General features: G+C 42.0%; 1 protein-coding gene across 2 annotated transcripts in view; it reads left to right on the plus strand.

The window, feature by feature from the left end:
- LOC140739492 (slit homolog 3 protein-like) overlaps nt 1-24,905 on the plus strand; it is a 611,537-nt gene that overhangs the window by 549,131 nt on the left and 37,501 nt on the right. For both annotated transcript variants that reach the window (XM_073067845.1, XM_073067846.1), the window contains 4 exons: nt 1,095-1,258; nt 7,993-8,117; nt 16,816-16,913; nt 22,885-23,024. In XM_073067845.1, the coding sequence (XP_072923946.1) occupies nt 1,095-1,258; nt 7,993-8,117; nt 16,816-16,913; nt 22,885-23,024 (527 nt within the window). The remainder of the gene's footprint in view (nt 1-1,094; nt 1,259-7,992; nt 8,118-16,815; nt 16,914-22,884; nt 23,025-24,905) is intronic.

The raw sequence follows: 24,905 nt of genomic DNA on the forward strand, positions 1-24,905 counted from the left end.
AATTTGTCATCGTAAATTGTCCCATGATGAGGCTAGGATTAAACTGGGGGATTGCTGGGCAGCACGGCTCGAAGGGCCGAAAAGGCCTGTCACGTGCTGTATGTCAATAAAAAGAAATCAAAAGTTTATTTCAAACTGGCTGCAAGTAAAAATGAACCGTACCAACAGCCGGTTTGGTGCCCATTTTATAAACAGGATTAAGTGCTGATTAAAATTAATGTGTTCACAGGGGATTACTGTATTAATGTGTTCCTTTGGAGTTTTAACTGTTGTAGTTAAGAGAATTTATAATGCATGCCCTGTATTACTGTTTGTCTATTAAAAAGTCTCTACTGAGTTCTGATAAAAAGTGCATACATTAAAACAATATTTGTTATGAAGAACCCATAAGGGATATTTTACAAATCATCCTTTTCAATAATTTCTGCATTATTGACTCCAATGGAGCATTTTATGAATTGAAAGTGGACTGTTTGTTCTGTATCAAGCCCAGAATGAGTTAATGAGATCTCTTCCATTCTCCAAATACAAAGATGCAAAATATTCTCAGTACCCTATGATTTCCATTTAAAACTCTTTCAGCTGTGGTGTGAATAGAATTTGTTTTTATTCAGAAATGGACCAAGGTGCAAACTGAGCGCCCAGCAACAGGGCCAACATGGCGTTGCTCGCTTAACCTGCACAAAACGTGGTAGCAGAGTTTAAAAGAATAAAAGGACATTGATTGTTTTATTAATTGTCTTTATTCAAATTACTTGGTGTGTGGAATGCTCTGCCGATGCAAATTCAATCACGGCATTCAAAATGGAACTGGATAAATATCCAAAAGGGAAAAGAATTGTTGGGTGTGAGGTGGGAGCAGGGGGCCATGAATGGAATGGAATTAGTTGGATTGCTTTTAAACACAGCTGCGTGGACTCGATGGGCCGAATGTCCTCTTTCCATGTGATTCTGTGATCAGAGCTTTGCTGCTTTCGCTCCTGATTAAAGCCAAGGGAGAGTTGCGTCCCATGGGTATACTTTCTGCTGAGGAAAGTCCAAACAACTCACCCAACATTTGCATGATTCTGTGTTTACTTTCTCTCTGTCCCTAGAGCTCTTGGGGCCAACCCTCTGTACTGTGATTGCAACCTGCGCTGGCTGTCCGAGTGGGTGAAGACAGGCTATAAGGAGCCAGGTATAGCCCGTTGCACCGGACCAGAGGACATGAATGAAAAACTTCTGCTGACAACACCCACAAACAAGTTCCATTGCAAAGGTATGTGGGTTTGGATCACAGTTAGTAAAGCTCTAAACAGCCACCTTAATCATGGTACCAACATCATTAATTAAAGAAGCACACCGCTGACGAGACGTGCAAGGTCACTTTCGTATGCCTACACTGCCAGAACAGTGTGGAGAATTACGTACAGGCATTAGACAGCCCAATATGAACTTTTACATTTTCAAGTTGTTTATTGAAGTTAAAATTTTATGTGGCAAAAAAGCAAGTTCCTGTGTTTATGAAAAATTTTAAACATAATGCTGAGATACATCCTAGGATGCACTGAGACATATTGTCAGTGACGTAACCTGGTGTCGTTGGGTTTTTTGGGTCTTTCAGCATCTGACACACTTGCTCAGGTGACAAGCCAACTTGTGTCCCAGCACCATTGGTCCAGGGGCCACATAGTCATCTGGATTAGACTCTGTGACGATCCTGGTGGCTCTTCTCTTTGTAGCCCCTGTAATGCCAAGGAGAGAGCAGGCTCTGCAGAGCGAGCAACCAGCAGAACTTCTACACCACACCTCTATAAACCCACATCGGACCCTCCACCCCGTCTCTAGCATTGCTCTACCAGCTCCTGGTATTTGGCTTTCTTAAGCTCAAATGTGTCCTCAGTCTGGTCTTCCCAAGGAATTAATGGTCAGTTCTACCATGACCACCTGCTTTGAGGCTTCTGACAGAATGACCATGTCAGGCCTCGAGGATGTTGATGCGATGAATTCAGGGAAGTTTAATTGCTTGCCAAGGTCCACTTTCAGTTGCCAGTCAGACCCATGGCAAACAGGCCCGCTCACGATCTCAGACAGGATTGTGGTTGGTCTCCAGCTTTCAGGGTTGATGGAGTTGCCGACTGACGAGATATTTTCTGCCACTGCCTTCAGCACCAGTTCATGGTGCCAGTGGTAGCAGCCCTCTCTCAGGGCATATAGGTAGTCGTTGACAATATGTTCCAGGGCCCTGCTGCCAGAGCACAGAGGACATGATAGTGCCTCACTTTTCCCCAGGCAAAAAGGTTTATTAGACTAGGCAGGACATCATACACAGCCTGGATGCATTGGTGTTCTGCCTGTCAGATGCTGGACCAGGAGATTTTCCACTTCAGTGCAAACTCCCATCTTGTTCAAGCTCCCTGCTGCCCCATTCCTACTACCCTGGTGGTAACATTTCCATGACAGTTGCTCGCACCTTCTTCTGGGACAGTCTGTATCTGCCCCTGCCTGGGGCCCTGCCGAAGTGGGTTGAAGGAAATCCACCTAGTCCTGCCTGACCAGATCCCTGTCCCTCAGATGTGACTCAGCCATCTCTACTGTGCCCTGGGCCTTTCACTTCCTGCCTGTCTGTTCCTCAGTGCCTGCTGTTGAGACTTTGGGGGTCACTGGAATTTCTGTACAACAGCATTTTTATTGTCTACTCAGGTTCCCGAAGGGAAGCTGCAGTTTGTTCCTCTTCCCATACAAAGCAATGCTGCGCAGGCTGTGTGGGAGGCCCAGTCATTGATCTTTCTTTCAAGAGCCTCAGCTGATGACATGGGTACCTCATTTACCAGAAGTAGCCAAAGAATTCAAGGGAGGATGCCATGCTGGTAGATCCAGGCCTTGAACTTGCCACCATGGTGAGCCAGACTTCTAACTCCTTGGTGGTCTTCTGGATGGCTACAGTCAAAGCTCCTCCCCAGGCTCTTGACCAGTTTGTCAGAGATGGATGGGATAGCAAGGAGAAATGGAACTGGTCCATAAATCAGCCTTTCTTTAACACCAGAAACCTTGATTTCTCTGGCGTAAAGCTCATCCTTGCCTATGCGATGATCCTCTCTAGTGCCTTGCGGATCCACCTACGGCCTGGGACTGATACAGTTCTCACCGTGAGGTCACCTACGAAGGCTCGGATCGAGTTCTGCTGCATACCTGTCTTAGTCAGAGGACCTCTACGCTCCACTTCAGTTGCCTTAACCAGCATGTTCATGATCAGGGAGAAGAGGATCACTGAGATTGTTCGTCAAGTTATAATGCGCTTCTCGAACTTGTGCCAGCCTGATGTGGTCGTTCCCGGGGAGACCAGTTGTTTATTGAAGTTAAATTCAATGTGCAAGAAACCAAGTTCCTGTGTTAATGAAAAAACTTAAAAGATTGTTGAGGCTGAAAATCAGACGTAAAAAGAGCAAATGCTCGAAGTATTCAGCTTTACTGAAAAAAACAGAATAAATTTGTCAAGCCAGAGTACTTTTGCCAGGACCGAGAAAGTCTCCTGTGTTTAATTTTTCAATCTGTTTACACATCCAACAAGGTTTCAACCTGATGCCCTACTTCTCCTAAGACAGTCACCCAGGGTTTCCACGACTCTGCTGTGGGAGCTGATGTAACTGGCTGAGGAGCGAGGTGGGATGTTTGGGATCATGTCTGCCTCCCTTGTGTTCCACTCAACTTACCAACAACTCCATCCTTACTTTTGGCAGTCTTTCAGGGATTCTTTCACGAGTCAACAAGCGGGTTCAAAGCACTTTTAGTTCCATCCTGAAAATCATTTGTTAATAGAGCCTGGACGAGAGTACTTCTTTCAGGAGTCTGGTGTCAGTCTGCGGAAAACTTCTGATGGAGTTGAATGGAATGGTCAGAGCTGGAAATATGGTTTGATGAGAAGACAGCTGAAGCTCTTCACCTACCTTGTTAACAAATCTGAAACATTTTAAAGTCTGAATTGGTGGAACTTCTCCAGTACTTTTTGGTACTTGCTGTAGGTTGTCCGTGACCTTGAACTTTACAAGTGGGCAGGGATCTTGTCTGCTTGGTAGAACACAAGCTTGGTGCTGGGAATGAAACCTGGTTGTTCATAGACTAATTTTTTCAATCAGTCAAAAAGCGAACTTGTATGTCATGGACAGTAAATTTCATAAGATCTGACATCACTGAAAGTGGCTTCCTAGCAATTGAAAATTATCCACATTTTCCAGAGCCTTGCCATAGATCTTGATTGCTAAGGGGCAGTGTTGTACTGAGGGGGTGTCGGTAGAGAAACTTCATTCTCTAGATGTGCAGTCTAAGGCCCATTTTCTCTAGCCAGTGAAGAACTGATGGCCAAGGTTCATATGTTAGGGATGATGAGAACAAATGCTGACAACACACACAAAATGCTGGTGGAACACAGCAGGCCAGGCAGCATCTATAAGGAGAAGCACTGTCGACGTTTCGGGCCGAGACCCTTCGTCAGGACTAACTGAAAGGAGAGATACTAAGAGATTTGAAAGTAGTGGGGGGAGGGGGAAATGCAAAATGATAGGAGAAGACCGGAGGGGGTGGGTTGAAGCTAAGAGCTGGAAAGGTGATTGGCGAACGTGATACAGAGCTGGAGAAGGGAAAGATTCATGGGAAGGGAGGCCTCGGGAGAAAGAAAGGGGGAGGGGGGAGAACCAGTGGGAGATGGAGAACAGGAAGGATGATGGGCAGAGAGAGAGAAAGAAAACAAACAACTAAATATGTCAGGGATGGGGTAAGAAGGGGAGGAAGGGCATTAACGGAAGTTAGAGAAGTCAATGTTCATGCCATCAGGTTGGAGGCTACCCAGCCGGTATATAAGGTGTTGTTCCTCCAACCTGAGTTTGGATTCATTTTGACAATAGAGGAGGCCATGGATAGACATATCAGAATGGGAATGGGACACGGAATTAAAATGTGTGGCCACAGGGAGATCCTGCTTTCTCTGGCGGACAGAGCATAGGTGTTCAGCAAAACGGTCTCCCAGTCTGCGTCGGTTCTCACCAATATATAAAAGGCCACACCGGGAGCACCGGACGCAGTATACCACACCAGCTGACTCACAGGTGAAGTGTCGCCTCACCTGGAAGGACTGTCTGGGGCCCTGAATGGTGGTGAGGGAGGAAGTGTAAGGGCAGGTGTAGCACTTGTTCCACTTACAAGGATAAGTGTCTGGAGGGAGATCGGTGGGAAGGGATGGGGATCCAGCTCTGTATCACTTTCGCCAATCACCTTTCCAGCTCTTAGCTTCATCCCACCCCCTCCGGTCTTCTTCTATGATTTCGCATTTCCCCCTCCCTCCACTACTTTCAAATCTCTTAGTATCTTTCCCTTCAGCTAGTCCTGACGAAGGGTCTCAGCCCAAAAAGTCGACAGTGCTTCTCCCTATAGATGCTGCCTGGCCTGCTGTGTTCCACCAGCATTTTGTGTGTGTTGTTTGAATTTCCAGCATCTGCAGATTTCCTCGTGTTTGCTGAACAAATACTGAACATTTTCTGTTGGTTCCATTGATTAAATCTTCAATAATCAAAACTTGCTGGAGATGAGATGCAGTTCTGAGTCAGGCAGATCAAGAAGGGGGTTCAATTGGTGACAAATCTTTGCTTGGTCTGAGTTGGTGATGCACCCATTCTTTAGGATCCAGTTTGAATGTAATCAGATAGAAGACATAAAATGGCAATGCTTTTCTGAGGTCGGCCAAATTTCACGATTTCCCGTCATCTCTACTGATTGATTGAGTTGAAGGATATTTTGAGACTGAAGAAAGGTACATGTAGGAGTATAGTCTGTGATGAAACTGAGTCCAATGTCTGCAAGCTTTAAACTTAGGTGAAGACTTTGAAACCTATTCGATATAAGTATTTACAAATATCCTGACTTTAGCGAGATTATACTATAGTTTTCTTCCCTGTCTAGTCTCTGTGGCGAGGTCTAGCTGTCAATACCCACTATTTGAGCATTGGATCCCCCATCCCCCACTAAGGAGGAGATATTTAAAGCCAACAACGTAGTTTAAACACAGTTTACATTACTTTTAGTGAGACACTTTTAATTTAGATGAATAATTCTTAGCATAGACTTAAAATCAGATTTCAAACTTAGAAGATTTCTAAACTACAGAAGATTAACAAATACGGATGTAATTTGTACAAGCTAAAATGAAATAGTTATGAGCTACAGATAAAATGATGGTGAATCAGCTGATTGAAAAGTATATAAAGTCCAAGCATTCGAAGGACAAACCACAATTAACAGTGCACTGATGATGTCTCCTTCCATGTGATGAAACATTTGCAAGTAAGTTGCCAAGATTGGAGAACAGCTCATCCCAGCCAATGAATCATCGGTCTCAGAAACCGAAGGCTGAGGGATGAATTCTAGATCTTCTTTCTGTTACCCCTGTCTTTCTGTCATTCCACCTTGTCATTCCCAACTATCCTGACTGCTTTCTAACATAGAGTGTTAGGCCTCAATAGAGTGGATGTGGGGAGGATGTTTCCTACAGCGGGGGAGTCTAATACCAGAGGATACAGCCTCAGAGTTTAGGAACATCCAATTAGAATGGAGATGAGAAGGAATTTCTTTAGGCAGAGAGTGGTGAATCTGTGGAATTCGTTGCCACTGGCGGCTGAGGCCAAGTCATTGGGTATATTTAAGGCTGAGGTTGATAGATTCTTGATTGGTCAGGGCATGAAGGGATACGGGGAGAAGGCAGGAGATTGGGGCTGAGAGGGAAAAGGGATCAGCCTTGATGAAATGTTGGAGTAGACAAGATGGAAGAGATGGCCTAACTGCTCCTATATCTTATGGTCTTATTTATATTGTTTTGCTACTAGTTGACATCATCTGTATGTGATATTTTTCAGTAACATTCATCCAACCAGGTGAGTGCAATGCTTAATTAGGCCAATGAAGACCCTATTGTTTCTCTGGAATAAATAATGAGCCAATGAGAACCTCATTGTTCTCTTGTTTAATACAAGAAGCTGAGCAAGGAATATTGGTTCAAAGTTTAGCTTAGTCAAAAACAACTTTTTGACCCTTGGAAGGGTTATGCTGTAGTACTAGAAAACAGGAAAGTGAATATCCGTTTATCCGTCATGTCAGTGATGCTTCCTATACTTGGATTTATCATGTGGTGAAGATGTTTGTTGTACAGTTTGGGTTGAATATGCACAGCAACCCTAGGAGCAGCACTTTGGCCACTAGGTGGCGGTGGTTAGGGCAGATCCCCGTGCTGTTATCACAATGACATATCTTCTGTCACAACAGCTTTAAGATGCCCAGGTAAACTCTGCTTATCCGACCTGAGAGAAAGAAGGCCGCAAATTGCACTCAAAATATCCCTCTGTCATACTTGTGTACTTAAGCAGGAATAATATCTCTTCATTGGCCTTGTTCTTTTCAACATTGTAATGACCTTTTCAACTTCTATCCAAACTGGGAAGTACTGTTAACAGATAGCGAGTGTCCTGTGTTATAAGACCATAAGATATAGGAGCAGAACTAGGCCATGTGGCCTGCCGAGTCTGCTCCACCGTTTCATCATGGCTGATTGATTTTCTCTCAGACACCCCGGTCAAGGTTCTAACAATATAACTTTGTCAAGCTGTACAAGCTAGTCAGTATGAACTCTGGTACATCCCATCTCTATGGGACCTGCAACTCCTCTGTGAAGAAGGGACTCCTGGTTTTACATATTTTTATTTTTTTTTAAATAAAGAGACGTGGACATACATCACTATGCTGAAAAAAATTGGTTTATGGTAAATTTTTCATTCAGTTGTTAATTTCAATTTATTTTCTGAATAGAGAATGGTGTACACTCCCCTATCACCCTTTCCAGGTGACAATTCCAGATTCAAGGTTTTACATTGTAAAGCATAGTAGATTTACTGTCTATTCCTGTTATTGCAGCAGGGTTAACCAGTGCAAATGGGACACCCATGGAAACATCTTATTCTCTTAATTTTACAGATCCATTGAACATTGCAATTACAGCCAAGTGCAACCCATGCCTGTCCAATCCTTGCAAAAACAATGGAACCTGTAACAATGACCCTATTGAGTTCTACAGATGTACCTGCCCTTATGGGTTTAAGGTAAGAGTCTAGAAGAAAATATCCAAATCTTTCACCCAGCTCACCGGATTGTTCCAGTTAGCAGTTTCACTAGTGCATTGTTGAAAATATGAAGTGGTGCTTGGTTTTTCAACAGAAGGAACTTTGCACTGAAAAGTTCTTCAATGAGTTCAGATATTTGCCACATGGAAAACAACATCTCATATATTTTTACCCTTGGACCTCAGTCAACAATAGCACCAGACTTTTTCTCTCGTAATCAGAAAAGGACATCTCTCTACATCTGCTATCCATTTCCTAGCTTTTATGATTCAGTTCATTTTGGTCCTTAAAGCTTTTGTTTGTTCTGTTTTGATGTAGACTTTGAGAAAATCTTGTTTGGAGTACAGTGTAATTGAAATAAATTGTGCGTTGAGTAGTCACATCACATGCAATTGAATTATAATCTGCTTTGTCATTTGGTTTTAAATATAAAGCTTTATTTTAGCATTAACCTCAAAGAGAAGCTCTATTTCACGAACAGAAAGACATTTTCTTTTACCTTCTTGTCAATTTGCCCATCTCTCCTGAAGGGATTGTTTTCCAAGGTTTTTTAAAAAAATTTGGTGGCATGTAGGGTTATTCCAGAAGCAGCTCTTCAGTGTGGCCCTTAACAGGAACTGTTATAAAATTGTTTTAAGTGAGAGAGGGAAAGCTGAAACTGGAGCAACCGATTTTTTCCACTCTTCCCTCTGACATCCACAGCCAATCACATCCTATGCAATAATAGTAATTCAAAGTAAAAGCCTAGCTAAGGTGTTAACTTAGGATCTGATTCTGGGATGGCCTGCCCTGTTTGATTCAGATGTCCCTGGTCAGAGCTCCCGAGCCTTACAGTCCACAATAAATTCTCCTTCTTATAGCCGCCTCCCCAATCTCACCACTCCCTTCCTCCCATGTGCCAAGTACATTGGAATATCTGTAAGTTCCTCCTCAGACCTGTTTGTCAAGATGCAAGTTTGTTAATCTTCTCTTATTCTTAAATTCCTAATTTGCTTGTATTCAGCTAAACTGTCCACCATTAGGTATTGGCATTTCATTATCATTGATGCTAGAAGTAACGGTGATAAATAAAAGAAATTCACCTAGTGCCTTATCACATGAATAAGGAGGCAAGCTATATGGATGCATAGTAAGATCCCACAAAAATTACTAAAATTAGGTTATGGTCATTTTGAATGAGGGGATAGTCTGAAAAAATACCACATATTTGATATCCACCCAACCAGGTTGAGAAGGCTTACATTTAATCTCTGAAGTATAGTGTTCCAACAGCCAAGGTTAATGCTGTTGTAGAATCAAAGACCACTACAGCACAGATACATGCCCATTGGCTGAACTCATCCATACCAACCAAAGTGGTACATCAGCTGGTTTAATTTGCCTTGGATCTCTCTAAATTTTTCTTATTTACCAAAACAAATGTCTTTCAAACATTGTAATTACACCTGCCTCTACCACTCGTTCCATATATGCATCACCATCTGTGTGAAAAGCTTGCTCCTCAGGTGCCTTTTAAATCTTTTCCCTCTCACGTTCAGCCTGTGCCTATCTGCCCTAAAACCCCCCTATGATTTTATAAACCTTTATAAGATTGCACTTGAGCCTCTTTTACTCACCTTACAAAAGTTCTAGCCTGTCCAGTCTCTCCTTATAACTTAATCCCTCATGTCTTTACAATTTTCTTGAGAATCTGTTCTGCCTTCTCTCCAGCTTATCCTATCCTTCCTGTGGCATTGTGAATAGAACTGTATACCACATTCCACCTGCATACAACATTTCACCAATGTCTTGTGCAGCTGCAACGCAGTGATCCAACTCCTGTACTTCCACCGAAGCATACAGTATCCTTCCTCACCAGCCAGTCGAATCATGTCACTATTTTCACAGAACTACGTTTGTGGGAGCCCTAGTTCTCTCTGTTCTACAACACCACCCAGGACCCTTCCATTTACTCTGAAACAAGAGAATATCTGCTGGTGCTGGAAATCCGAGCAACACACACAAAATGCTGGAGGAATTCAGCAAGCCAGGCAGCATCTATGGAGAAGAGTATTTTTTTTCCATAGATGCTGCCTGGCCTGCTGAGTCATTTATTCTGTATATCCCTTGTTTAACTTCCCAAAATGTATCACCTTACACTTAGAGTTAAATTCTGTCTGCCATTCACCTGTCCACTTTACTAGTTGATCTCATTGTAATCTTATTCAACCTATTTTATTGTCCACTTTACCACCAAATTTGATGTTTTCTGAAAACTAACAAAACACATTGAGACTACTAGCCCGTGGTACTTCTGAATATTCATGAATGTGGTACAGTGATACTTGTTCAGAAATGCACACGCATGTACTTCAGTTGAGAAAATATTCTAAAGGCAAAATAATCCGAACACTTGCAATCAGAAGCAAAAGCAGTAATTATTGTAAACACCCGGCAAGGGAGGCAGCACCATTTGAACGATCATTGATCCCCTTGACTGCCGACTCTGAACAATATTTTCTGCTTTGAATTATGTTGAAAACATGTTTGGGTCCCCCTAAGGTTGAGAAGCCTATGTGTGATCAGTTTCTGTTGCTGTCACGAACTTCAAGGGTAACTCTGCAGACATGCCAGACACGTTGTTGAGATCTGAGGGCTTCCCAATACACAGGATGGCCAGGCTGCTCATTTGGAGGCAGCAGAAGGTGGAGATCAAAGTTCATGATAAACTCTGTGGTGCTCGGACCCAGCGGCCTTGTCGCTCTTTTGTTCCCCCGATCTGGAATATCTGATGATTAAGTGCCAACCTTTCTATTACCAAGTATTCTCTGTGATCTTGACTGCAGTTTACATGCCACTAAAAGATCAATGCTAATCAGGTACTTGAGATATTGAGTGCTGACATCAGCAAACAGAAAACAGCCTTCCCCAACACCTTTCAAATCATTGTTGGGGATTTCAACCAGGTTTGTTTGAAGAAATCTCTGCATAATTATCATCAAGATATAAGCTTGATGGGACCAGGGGCCCCAGCACACTCGATCACTGCTCTACTGTCATTAGGAATGATTAGGAATGCATAGACTGCATTTTGTCCTCTTCCCACCTACATGCAAGTAGAGGCTAAAGATCAAGGTTCCAGAGATAACAGCAACAAAAACGTGGACATAGGAGGCAGAGAACCGACTATGAGATTGCCTCGAGTCAGTGGACTGGGTCGTGATCAAAGACTTGTCTGAGAATCTGAATGAATACATCACCGTTGTCACAGACAATATAAGAACATTTGAATGCTAGTGTGTCCCCACAAAAACATTCAGTCTTCCCCAACCAGAAGCCCTGGACGAACTATGAGATCTACAGCCTGCTGAAGGCCAGATGAGTGCCATTCCAGTCTGGCGACCAAAGAAACACGGCACAAGAGGTCCAGGTATGGTCTCTGGGAAGCCCCCGGGCTGCTGGCTGGTTCATGACACTGGGAAACTGCTGAACAAAAATCATATCCACCGCTCGCTTTTGTTAAATAGGACCCTTAAAATGCCTCTAGTAATGTGCCAATGACATTACGGGAAAGGACAATATACGACGTGCCAATTCCAGACCAGACTTGAATCATTGAAGGATGCTGAGATACTCAACTGCTGTGGCAGGACTAAAATGCTATTATGTTTTACAAAGTGAAATGAAGCAACATCGATGACAACAAGGCTTTGCTCCAAGATGAGCTCAATGCTTGGAGGCATCTTCACAAACTCCCACTCTGCAATATCAGGCTCTGAGGCTGAGGTGAGACCATCCTTCAGGAGAGTGACCCCACAGAAAACATCCGACCAAGAAGGGGTACCTGGCCGAGTACTAAAAATCTGTGCTGATCAACTGGCTGGAGTGTTCGCCAGAACCTTTAACTTCTCACTTCAGCAGTCTGAGATAACCACGTGCTTCAAGAAGGCTTCAGTTATACTGATGCCTGAGAAGAACGTGGTAATCTGCCTCATTGGCTATTGTCCAGTGGCAATTACATCTGCAGTGATGAGGTGCTTTGAGAGGTTGTTGATGAAATACATCAACTCCTGCCTGAAAAGTAACTTGGATCTACTCCAACTTGCCCACCATCACAACTGGTCCACAGCAGATGCCATTTAATTGGCTCTTAACTCAACCCTGGAACAGTGAAGATGTGTACATCAGGATGCTCTTCATTGACTACAGCTCAGCATTTAATCCTATCGTATGCTCAAAATTAATCAATAAGCTTCAAGGCCTCGGATTCAATTCCTCCTCGTGCAATAGGATCCTCACTTGCAGATCCAGTGAGTTCAGATTGGTAAAAGCATCAATGCAATTTCTATCAGCACTACAAGGCTGTGTGCTTAGCCCCCAGCTCTACTTGCTTTATGCTTATGACTGTGTAGCTAAGCACAGCTCCAGTGTCATATCTGAGTTTGCTGATGACACACTGTCACTGGCTGAATCAAAGGTGGTGACGAATCAGCATATAAGAGGGAGATTGAAAATCTGCTCACAACATCAACTTCTCACTCAATGCTGGCAAGAGCAAGGGGCTGATTATTGACTTCAAGAGGAGGAAATCAGAGCCCCATGAGCCAGCCTTTATCATGGATCAGTAGTGGAGAGAGTCAGCAACGTATATTCCTCGGTTTTATCATTTCAGTGGGTCGGCCTTGGGTCTGTTACGAACCCCGTAACTGGGTCACTTACCAGCAAAGATAGAGGCGTCCGTTGGAGTCTGGTGATACTATTTTTAACAGTATTTATTAGCAAAAATACACAAAAATAATATCAATGCAAATATACAGATAATATACGTCGTCAATATTAAATCTAAAAGTGCGGGTATAATAATAATCAATAAGAAATAAGCTCTATCGTTGTCTAGGGAATAATGAATTGTCCGATGGAAATATAAAGTTTGTTTCAGTTCACACACGGGCTGCCGTCATTTGTTTGTCACTGTGTTGCAATTGTTGGAGAGAGCGAGAGAGATAGAAGAATGGGAACAGTTACCGCTAAGTGTTTTTCCAACCTTCCTTTATGATTTCGATCCGTCGGTGTCAGGAGACATCCCACCTTGTTGTGTATTCTGCGTTGTCTATAACAACTGCCTTTGCTGTGATCCTGCGTCTCTCTCTCTCATTATTGACATGATGTTTATCTCTCTCATTTCCTGGGTCTCAGACCCGAAATAATAGCGATCCTGTGTAACAGGTCCATTATAAAGAAAGCACAGCAGTGCCTCTACTTCCTTAGAAGTTTGTGAAGATTCAGCATCAGATCTAAAACTTTGAAAACTTCTATAGATGTGTGGTGGAGAGTATGTTGACTGGTTGCATCTCAGCCTGGTATAGAAACACCAATGTCCTAGAATGAAAAATCCTTCAATACAGGCCAGTCCATCACAGGTAACACCCTCTTCACCACTGAGCACATCTACATGGAGCACTGTCACAGGAAAACACCATCTATCTTCAAGGAACCCCACCATCTAGGCCATGCATTCTTTTGGCTGCTGCCATCAGGTAGAAGGTACAGGAGCCTCAGTACCCTGTCTTCCAGGTTCAGGAACAATTATTACTCCTCAGCCATCAGGCTCATGTACAAGAAAGGATAACTTCATTCAACTTCACTTGCCCCATCGATTGCTATCGATGCAATGCTCCTCAGACAGGATGAAGAGATCAATACTCCCCAATGCCATTCGGCTTTACAATTCAACCGCCAGGAGTAAGATATGTTAAAGTGCTGGGGTTAGGACTCAATGTATTTAAGTAAACTATTTAAGAACTTTTTAAAAGCTATTATTAATGCTTTTTGAGAGGGTGATTTTAGATGCATATTATATTTTTACTGAGTTAAGTATTGTATGTAATTAGTTTTGCTACAATAAGTGTATGGGTCATTGGAAAAAATGTTGAATTTCCCCATGGGGATGAATAAAGTATCTATCTATCTATCTATCTATCATCACTGAACTATTCCCACAGCTATGAACTCACTTTCAAGGACTCTTCATCACAAGCTCTAGATAGTTATTGCTTCTTTAGTTTCTTTTTCATTTGTATTTGCATAGTTTGTTGTCTTTTGCGCATTGGTTATTTGTCCATCCTGTTGAGTGCAATTCTATTGTGTCTCTTGAATGCCTGCAAGGAAATGAATCTCAGGGTTATATATGGTGACATATATGTACTTTTATATTAAACTTACTTTGAATAAGTTCAACTTTGCTTATGATGAAAACATTGATGTCAGTTATGCCGGGTTTCGTACGGGCTCATTAGACTTGTGAATTATTCCTACTACTCAGAGAGGGGGAAAACATACGAATTGCATTTACTACTTAATCTGAGTAGTTGTGCTTGGGTATGGTCAATGGTATGTAGAGGCACATAGCAGAGTTCATATCAAGCACCGTGGACATCCATCCTGTAATAATTCCATCTTGTTCTCCCCACATTCCCATTTTATTCCACCCATCACATACACACCAGGAACAATTTACAGTGACCAATTAACCTGTCACCCTTTATGCCTTTGGGATATTTGAGGAAAATGAGGTGCCTAGAGGAATTCCACTCAGTTGCAAGGAGAACGTGCAAACTCCACATAGACAGTATCAGAGGTTAGGACTGAACATGGGCCACTGCAGCTGACACCACTACAGGTTGTGAAAAGCTGAAAAAAAAACACTAATTAGCTTGTAAAAAGAAAAATAATCACCCTCAGATTCTGTTCCTGGCCACTTTCAAGTAATCCCTGGTGGTAACTGCATACGTACAGAGATAAACTCTGGGATGCCATAGAACATTACATTACAGCACAGAAACAGGTCCTTCATCCCTTCTTGGCTGTGCCGAGCCATTTTTCTGCTTAGTCCCACTGACCTGCACCTGGACCATATCCCTCCATACACCTCTCATCCATGTACCTCTCCAAGTTCTCATTAAATGTTAAAAGTGAGCGTGCATTCACCACTTCAACTGGCAGCTCATTCCACAATCCCACCAGTCTCTGTGTGAAGAAGCCCCCCCCTCCAATGTTCCCTTTAAACTTTTCCCCCTTCACCCTTAACCCATGTCCTCTGGTTTTTTTCTCCCCCAGCCTCAGTGGAAAAAGCCTGCTTGCATTCACTCTATCTATACCCATCATAATTTTATATACCTCTATCAAATCTCCCCTCATTCTTCTACGCTTCAGGGAATAAAGTCCTAACCTATTCAACCTTTCTCTGTAACTCAGTTTCTCAAGTTCCGGCAACATCCTTGTAAACCTTCTCTGCATTCTTTCAAACTTATTAATATCCTTCCTGTAATTAGATGACCAAAATATGATGCCATGGTAGTGTAGTGGTTAGCGAGACGTTATTACACAGTAGCACAGTGGTTAGTGTGACAGTATTACGTATTAGCATAATGGTTAGCATGAAACTATTACACAGTAGCGTAATTGTTAGCATACACTATTACAGTTAGCATAATGGTTAGCATACACTAGTACACATTAGTGTAATGGTTAGTGTGACACTGTTACACGTTAGCATAATGGTTAGCAAGACACTATTACACAGTAGTGTAATTGTTAGCATAACACTATTACACGGTAACATAATGGTTAGCGTGACATTATTACAGGATAGCGTAATGGTTAGCGTGACACTATTACAGGGTAGCGTAATGGTTAGCCTGACAATATTACACTGTAGTGTAACAGTTAGCGTAACACGATTACATAGTAGCATAACAGTTAACATGACGGGGTAGCGGTTATTGTGACATGATTACACAGTAGTGTAGCAGTTAGTGTGACACTATTACATGTTAAGTAGTGGTTGCTGTGACACTATTACACAGTAGCATAGCAGTTATGTGATGCTATTACACGATAGTGTAGCAGTTCATGTGACACAATTACACAGTAGTGTAGCAGTTAGCGTGACACAATTACACATTAGCACAGTGGTTATTGGGACAATATTACCCATTATCCTGGCAGTTAGTGTGGCCATATTAGACAGCGGTGTAGCAGTTAGCGTGACACTATTACATGTTAGTTGGACACTATTACATGGTAGCATAGAGGTTAGCATCACACTATTACAGCTTATGGCGTCAGAGCTGGGAGCTCAATTTCAGAATTCTCTAAGAAAGGTTTACGTTCTTCCAGTGAGTGTGCGTTTCCTCCGGGTGCTCCGGTTTTCTCCCTAAGTCTAAGATGTACCAGTTAATAGGTTAATTGGTCATTGTAAATTGTCCAGTGGTTACGATGGGGTTAGATAGGTGTGTGGCTTATTGGTCCAAAGGGCTTGTTTTGCACTGAAAGTTTGTACGTTCTTCCCTTGAGGACGTGTGCTTCCCCTGGGTGCTCCGGTTCCCTTCAACAGTCCAAGATGTACCAGTTAGTAGGTTAATTGGTCATTGGGGATTGACTTGCTATGTCTTATACCCTTAAATAGGACACAAAAATTACCCATGCTCAGGAAAGAACTGTGACTGTTTATTGGACTAAAAGATCACAGGTGGTATTGTAACCGTGCCCATTAACTCCTTTTCTGTTACAGGATGGGAGTTAATCAGAAGCAGAGAAAGAAATTATCTACAGATGTATTAGGATGCAGATGTATCAGTGCTGATTGTTGCACCTTTAATGAATTATCACTAACCATTCTGTTTTCTCATCCTCATAGGGGCAGGACTGTGCTATTCCAATCAACGCCTGTATCAACAACCAGTGCCAAAATGGGGGAACCTGCCGTCTAGCCGAGGGAGATAAACATGGATTCAGGTGTCTTTTTAAATAATTAAATACCAGAGCAGCAAACCAGATCTTAGTTCACACAATTGAATATATAGTCAGCTTTGGTGTCACTGCAGATAATTGAAGATAAAGTGAAATTGTTGTTCTGTGCTGTCTGATAAAAATGTGGCAGATAACACTTTAAAGGATCACCTGTTTGAAAGATACTTCACCTACGAAGAAGAGTTGTGCAGTGCAACATCATTGGACACAGTTGGGAAAAGGGCACAGTAAACAGCAGATAAGTTAAATCTTGAATCCACCACGAAAATTGAGGTACTATAAAAAGTGGAAATGTTCATGTACTGGAGACAAGGTTTTAGAAGTACAAACATTTGTAGAAAGTAATTAACAGTGCACTATCAAAATATTCCAAAATTATCAATTAATTGAGCTCTCCAATAATGTAATTAAGTGATCAAAAACCTAATGACTAATTAGAGAAGTTTTTCCATTTTCTAAGAGAAAATATATGGAATGAAGTGCCTAAAGAGAGAGCAAAGTTGTGAGGTAGATAAGCAAAGGTGATGTATTTGACAGAGATGATGTCCAACTGGCTTTAAGAATCGTGCGAGACTTTACAGTTACTACTCAGCATGATATGTTTATGCTTTGATCATTGAACACTATTTTGTAGATTTAAAGATAATTATGGATATATTATCTGCACCTAGGGAACAATTAACTGAAGAATACTCTTGAATAAAGCCCTGGGGGAGAAATTAGCCTAAGTGCATGTGAGAATATTGGCTGCCAGTTGTATTTGCCTCCTTGCATTTGGTTAAATTGATTTCAACAAAGACACACATACAGTTAGATCAAGAAACCAACAATGGATTTATTTTTCCTTTCTTGGGAAGAAGTGATATTTTTCAGCAAAGGGAGGTTCTTATTTACAAGACCAATGCCTGGCTGCTACTTTTAATGCCATGAGAAATGACACTTTTATAATAATTCATAATAATTCAGAGGAAGGATCATTAAAGTGCCATTATATTAAACTAAAAAGGTGAAACAGTGCTCAAATTTTCTGCTTACAATTGGAGTCAAGTGTGAAAAGATCATGACATGAGTTTTGCTATCAGGCCAGATTTAACTGATCTGTTATGTTTGAAAATATATTCCTCATTGCCCAAGGTAAATATGCTCATACTGTGAAAGTTCTAAAATCCTTTTGCAAATGAATTAGTGTAGCTCTGCTACCTAACTTTATAGGATGTGCCTTATTTAGAATAATTATCTAAAATGCAATCATATGCTGTTGTTTTACAGAATTTTGCAATTGAAGATCAATTTAAATTGGATTAACTGTATGTTTAAATTAATGTGACTTTTTCTGGATCAGACTTGGATATTTGACCGACACTCAATCACACATCTGACATGATTTCCACATAACGTCTGCCTGTGACGTTGTCGTGCCATGTACAGCATTCCTTTCTTGAGCTTGCATCTTGATGCCCTGGGGGTAACTATTGTAGAGCAGCCCCAAGGAACATGGGCTTAATTCCATAGAAGCAAACTGGGAGGTATGCTAGTAGCAAGAAACTTATCAGCAGTTTCCTCTCCCACCTGACAGAATCATCCCAATAGAACTCATCCATTATCCACCCTGCCCAACACCCTTAACCTCATTTCTCACAGATTCCTATAGACGTACTCTGGAAAGCCTTCTGACAGGCTGCTTTGTTCTCTGGTGTGGGGGAGGGTGGGGGGGCTACTGCATAGGATCAAGGTAAGCTGTAAAATTAGTCAGCTCCATCATGGGTTCTAGCCTCATAGTATCCAAGACATATTCAAGGAGCAATGCCTCAGAAAGGTCAGATCCATCATTTAGGGCCCCCCACCACCCAGGGCATGTCCTCTTCTCATTGTTACCATCAGAAAGAAGGCACACACACAATGATTCAGAAACATCTTCTTCCCCTCTGCCATCCAATTTCTGAATGGTCATTGAATGCATGAACACTACCTCAGTTCTTTTTTAGAATTCCTGTTTTGGCACTACTTATTTTAATGTAACTACGAGGGGTGATTGATAAGTTCATGGCCTAAGGTAGGAGTCAATTTTAGAAAACCTAGCACATTTATTTTTCAACATAGTCCTTTCCTACATCTACACACTTGGTCCAGCGGTCGTGGCGCATACGGATCTTGGAATCTCTAGAAAGTGTCCACAGCAGGGGTGATTGATAAGTTTGTGGCCTGGGTAGAAGGAGATGAGTTATACAGCTCTCTTTATGTGCACATGCAGTTCAACTCTTTGAGTGATTATGCAGAACGTTTGAAATTAATAACACATCAGTTAATAACTCATCAGGGGTGATTCATAAGTTTGTGGCCTAAGGTAGAAGGAGATATTAACTTCAAACTTTCTGCATTATCTCTCAAAGAGTTGACCTGCATGTGCCTGTAACGAGAGCTGTATAACTCATCTCCTTCTACCTTAGGCCATGAACTTATCAATCACCCTTGTTGTGGACACTTCCTGGAGGTCCAAGATCCGTATGCTCCACGACCGCTGGACTGAGTGTGTAAATGTAGGAAGGGACTATGTTGAAAAATAAATGTGCTAGGTTTTCTAAAATTGACTCCTTCTACCGTAGGCCACAAACTTATCAATCACCCCTCATATTATTATATATATATATATATATATATATATATATATAAAACTTTAATTCAGTTTTTTCTATATTTATCATGTATTGCATTGTACTGCTGCCACAAAGTTAACAAACTTCACAACATCTGCTGGTGATATTAAACCAGATTCTCATTCAGATTCTGATTTATCTCTCTCTCCCACTTTGCCACTACCTTCAAACCCACTTTCCCAAGGAGAGACCTTCACCCATCAAATGTTGATATCAACCTTCATGCTTTTCTCACTTTTCCTTGGTTTCTCCAATTTACTAATGTTTCCAGAGATGGAGAGTTACACATCATGGAAACAGGCCATTCAGCTGTTTGAGTTCATATAGACCATGAAGCAGGCATTTAGACCTGCCCTGTTTTATTCACCTTTAACTCCACGTGGACTGGCGCCAGGAGCAATCGGCCACACATTTAACCAAGCAACCCTCAGGCGTTTGGGAGGTGCGAGGGAACGGGAACATCCTGAGGTAACCCATGTGATCACAGGGAGAATGTGCAAACTTTAAGTGGGCAGCATCAGAGGTCAGGATTGAGCCTGGTTCAGAGAAGCCTTGAGGTGGTAGCTTTGCTAGCTGTGCCAGTCTGCTATAACCAGCCAGTGACCCAGCCCTCAGTTCATTGACTGGCCTCACTGCCCTGAACTCCATAATGGCCTCCCTGCGTGGACTACAGACATCCTTTGTTGGATTGATATCCTTTGCCTCCAAAGCTAAGAAACTCAGAGTATATTGGCCCAAGAGTGCCTGGTAATGGGTACTCAATGGCAATATGAACAACTTGTGGCACTTCGGGGGAGGGGGTTTACAGTGGAACTGATGTCATCACATGCACCCATAACATGCATAATACATAATGCACACACTACATGAGGTTCACATAGCCTGGGAGTGCCCTGGGGAAATTTTGGAGAGCAGTAAACAGCCCCAAATCAGTCACTGTCCGTCTTATTCATGGAAAAAGAACAAACACGATTTTCAATTTTATAATGCTGAAAAATAGCTTCATCCAATTTCCTTTCCAGCATTTATTTCAGGACAAAGATCTGAATTTCTTCTTCCTCCACACACTACCCCCCCTCCCCCCAGCACTGTTATCATAACAGCTGTGGAGTTATCAACTTCAGTTACATTAGTGATAATATCTTGCGAATCACCACAATAAATTCCAAAATGGGGGCATTAGATCAGATTCAACTTTGATGAAGATCATCATGCAGACAATCTCATATTTGAACAACAGTTCACCAATCCTAAATTAACCTCTGAAGTTTCCCTAGGATGCTAGTGATCAAACTGCCAGGGGGTAGAAATTAACCTTTGTTCCCTGGCAATAAGCAGGCATTAGATTAAAGGACATCTGCTGTAATCACTTCAACTTTCACTGAAAACAATAAAACTGACTCAGTGGAGGGAAGAACAGTGAGTAGCCAATACTCTTTGATCCAGTTTAAAGCAATAACCTGAGCTGAATCTCCACCCCAGGACCTGATCGAGAGCTACTCTGAATCTCAACTTTCACGATATTTATTTATAGTTTAGGGACCTATAAAAGTGAACGGATCCTCCTGTAAAATTTGGATGTTTCAGAACTTTCTTTTAACAGGACTTTGTGGAATAAACTTTAAAACAATAAAGTGACCGCAAGGTGTAGTGAAGTAGCATGCACATCTCTGGAACTTTAATTCCACTGCTGGAGAACTGTAAGGATCTTACACAGGCTCCAGTCAAGTCCCAATGCTTATAATCCTTGCTGTGGAGGCACAGGAATGCCACAGTCAGATTTGCCAGTATCTTCTTAAATGATGGAGCAGACTATATGGTCTACTCATGCTCCTAATTTGTACTTCCATATTAAATCAGACCAGCAAATCAACAGTAGTCCAATAAGAACTGAAGACAGAGGCATTGGGAACAGAATTGACCTCACCCCGCCCCCAGTGAAGCTGCAACACAGAACTATATCTTTCACATCAACAAACACAGCATGCAATAGAGAGAATTAGATAATTCCATGAACACCTAATCAGATGGAAACTCTTGTGTCCTACCAACACTGATCATGAGTGGGAGAGAGGAGGACCCTCCAAGAACACTTAATCTTCAACAATGGCAAAGCACAGCAGCTGAGTGAAGCATTCCCAAACCATGAGAAGCTGAGAACGTGGTCCATCGGAACCTCCTTCCATCTCACTGAAATCTCTGCCATCACAGAAGGCTGTCTTCAGCTAATTTGATTCACAGAGTGGTGTCAAGGAACAGGTGAGAGCTCTGGTCTGTCAGACTTCAAGATAACTTTACAGCTACAGCCCTGAAAACCTACTTCCTAGAACTGACTGCGTTGTTCCTGAATGCCTACAACAATAGAATTTCGCTGGCAACGTGAAACTTATCTGGAAATATCCTCTTCACAAAAAAAAGGACAAATTCAATACAACAAATTACTGTCTAATCAGTCTGTTGCAATCGTCATCAGAAAGAGCAAAATTGTCATCTGCAGAGCTGTTGCAGAATTTTCTCAGCAATAACCTGCTGTCTGACACCCTGTGCTTAGCCAGCACACTCAGCTCCATCTTGATCCATAAAGTTGAATTCCAGAGGAAATGTGAGAGTTATTGCCCTTGACATCAAAACAACATTTTAACAACTATTAGATAAAGGAATCCAAGTAAAACTGAAGTCAATAGACCTCAAGGGGAAAGCACTTCAATAGCTGAAGTCACTCCTCACAAAGAAGGTGGTTCCTGTGAAAGATAACCACCTACCTGCAGGTTCCCTTCCAAGTTGCTCAAAACCCTTGCTTAGAAATATACATCCACCCTTCATTGCTCCTGGGTTTAAATCGTGGGATTCCCTCCCTTTTGGCATTGTGTGATTGTCTGAATCAGAAGTATTTCAAGCTTGCAGTTGGAAGGGCAAAATGACTACTGACCCTGAATCAGGAAATGGAAATAAACTCCTGGTAGTAGGGGGAAACATGCTTATTTTACAGGAGGGAATCTAGGTGCTAAATCTCAGGAAATACTCGTATCAGGTCTCCTTCCTCTGGTCTGATTTTGAATCAAAAGACAACAAGAATCACCGAGCTGTGCAGTTCACCTTGTGACATTACCAACTGGAAAGTGGACAGAGAGAGAGTTCAGAGCCTGTGATCTCAAAGGAGAAGGAGGCCAATGCGAATAGGAGGTATTGGTCCTCATGTTGTCACAAATCGCCAGGCTCAGTCTTGTTCTTACTTGGTGGCTATTCAATGGGAGATTCATTCCATAGCATCTTCATTTCATTTTTTTTCTCTTTCCTTGCAGGTGCCTCTGCCCTCCAGGCTTTGAGGGACAGCTGTGTGAAGTAAATCCTGATGACTGTAACAGTAATGACTGTGAAAATAATTCCACCTGTGTAGATGGAATTAACAACTATGCCTGCCTTTGCCCACCCAATTACACAGGTATTGATCATAATATATAGCTTCTCTGACAGGATATTGTTATCTGGATCGAAACTTAAGGCTGAGGTCTGTGCAGAATAGTAAATTTGCAGGCTTTTGGAGTAGGTGCTTTAGCATTCTTGATAGTAGAGGGCTGAGGGGGAATATGTCCCAGTTCATCCATAACCACAGATGTTTTAATTACTGGGGGCTGCTTCTTATCCCACTTCTCCCATTTCCCTTCCAAGCTGCACTTCCCTCAAGGCCTGTCCTCTGCTTGAATGTATCACCACACAGACCAGGCTTCCTTAGGATAAGGCTGAGTGCCAGAGAAAGGGCTCACTGGTCAGGCTCCAAGCTCTGTACCGTGTTCTTGACCTAAAACGGTATCCCTGAGAATTGGAGCAGGGGGCAGGCTTTGCATCACCTCCTTCAACTGAGTAACCTATAGAATTACGTCGTCAATCCCATCAAATGAGCAAAAGAGAAGTAGCAATATTCTATAATTACAATAAGAGTAAGATAACCCCCTTCTGATCCAACTTTTCACTCTTCTGGTCTTCATCAAAATAGTGAAACCTTGTATCGGGAGTGCTTTTAACTTGTTTTTATACTCAAACAGATTTTCCCAACTTTTTATGGAAAAGGGGAAAAAAAGCAGGAGGATGCCACACAGCCCCTCATGCCAGCCTTGCCAATCAATAAGATGGAGCCTGATTTGCCTCTTTCTTCCCTGGTTCCCAGGAACCAGTAATCTACCTGTAGTATTTCAGTGATTCTGGCATCACAGCTCTCTGTGGTAGAAAATCCCAGATCAACAAGCCTCTGAGAAAAGAAATTCCTCTTCATCTTTGACCAACCCTTTCTCTGAAGCTAGTTCCGGATATCTTCATGGAGGGAAACATCCTCCTGGCAGGATCTCTCAAAGTCTTGTGCTTTAACTGGATTATCTCTCAAGGAGTACTGTGCCAACCTTCCCTTACAGGACAAACTGTTCAGAGTTTGGCACTAAATTGAAGCAATTTTGCAGTTTCACTAAGAATCATGATATAGTTAGGTGATGTTGAAAATAGGCAAAACATTACCTTCTGGCTGATCTGCCTGTGCTGGCTGTAAGGAACATTGCAAGGATAAATTGCATCTCTTTGTTCTGTCTCAGCCTTAGCAACACAATCCACAGAAATAGCTTCCTTCACGTCTCAGTGTATTATTCAGTAAGGTTAGTGAATGCCAACTAATGATTTGATAGTAGGAATCCTATTGTCACCCAGAACAGATATTTAATCATCAGCTGCGACAGAAACACTCTAATGTTTCTTTTCCCTTCTGTCCCATCCCCAAATTTGAGTCAGATGCTCCCAATTGTAGCGTTCAGAGTTTCACCAAGTTCGGCTAAAGCATGGATCAGAAACGTACCTGGTTGTTATGAAGAGGGGTTAATTTAAGTGATATTTTTATGTGTTAAGCCATCAGAATATAAGATATGCACTTAGTTAAATCCTGAGACATTTACCAAGTTAGGTAGGCCTGACACCATCACTCACCAAATGGATAGTTCTACCTTGTAGAAAAGGCCTCAAACACAAGAAAATGATTGTAATAAAATACAAATTCAAAGAAAGCATTGGAGCTTTCAAGGCAGCTCTTTTAAACTTCTCTCCAGGGTGTTCTGTGATTTCTAAGCTTTCACAATGCACCCCACATGTGTTGATTCTTTTCATCTTCAAGTGAAGGCATGTGGTTCCCAGGCAAGGATTAACTCCAATTTAAACCACAAAGGATGGAGTCTATAAAAAGGATTAAAATCAGAAGTCAAATGATTGGGATTTTCCTAATTCTAAACAGATCAGACACAATCCAACCTCCACAGGGAATCTTATCGCATCTGCCCATGAACACAAA

The sequence above is a fragment of the Hemitrygon akajei genome, chromosome 15, assembly GCF_048418815.1.
Source record: "Hemitrygon akajei chromosome 15, sHemAka1.3, whole genome shotgun sequence".
Lineage (NCBI taxonomy): Eukaryota > Metazoa > Chordata > Chondrichthyes > Myliobatiformes > Dasyatidae > Hemitrygon > Hemitrygon akajei.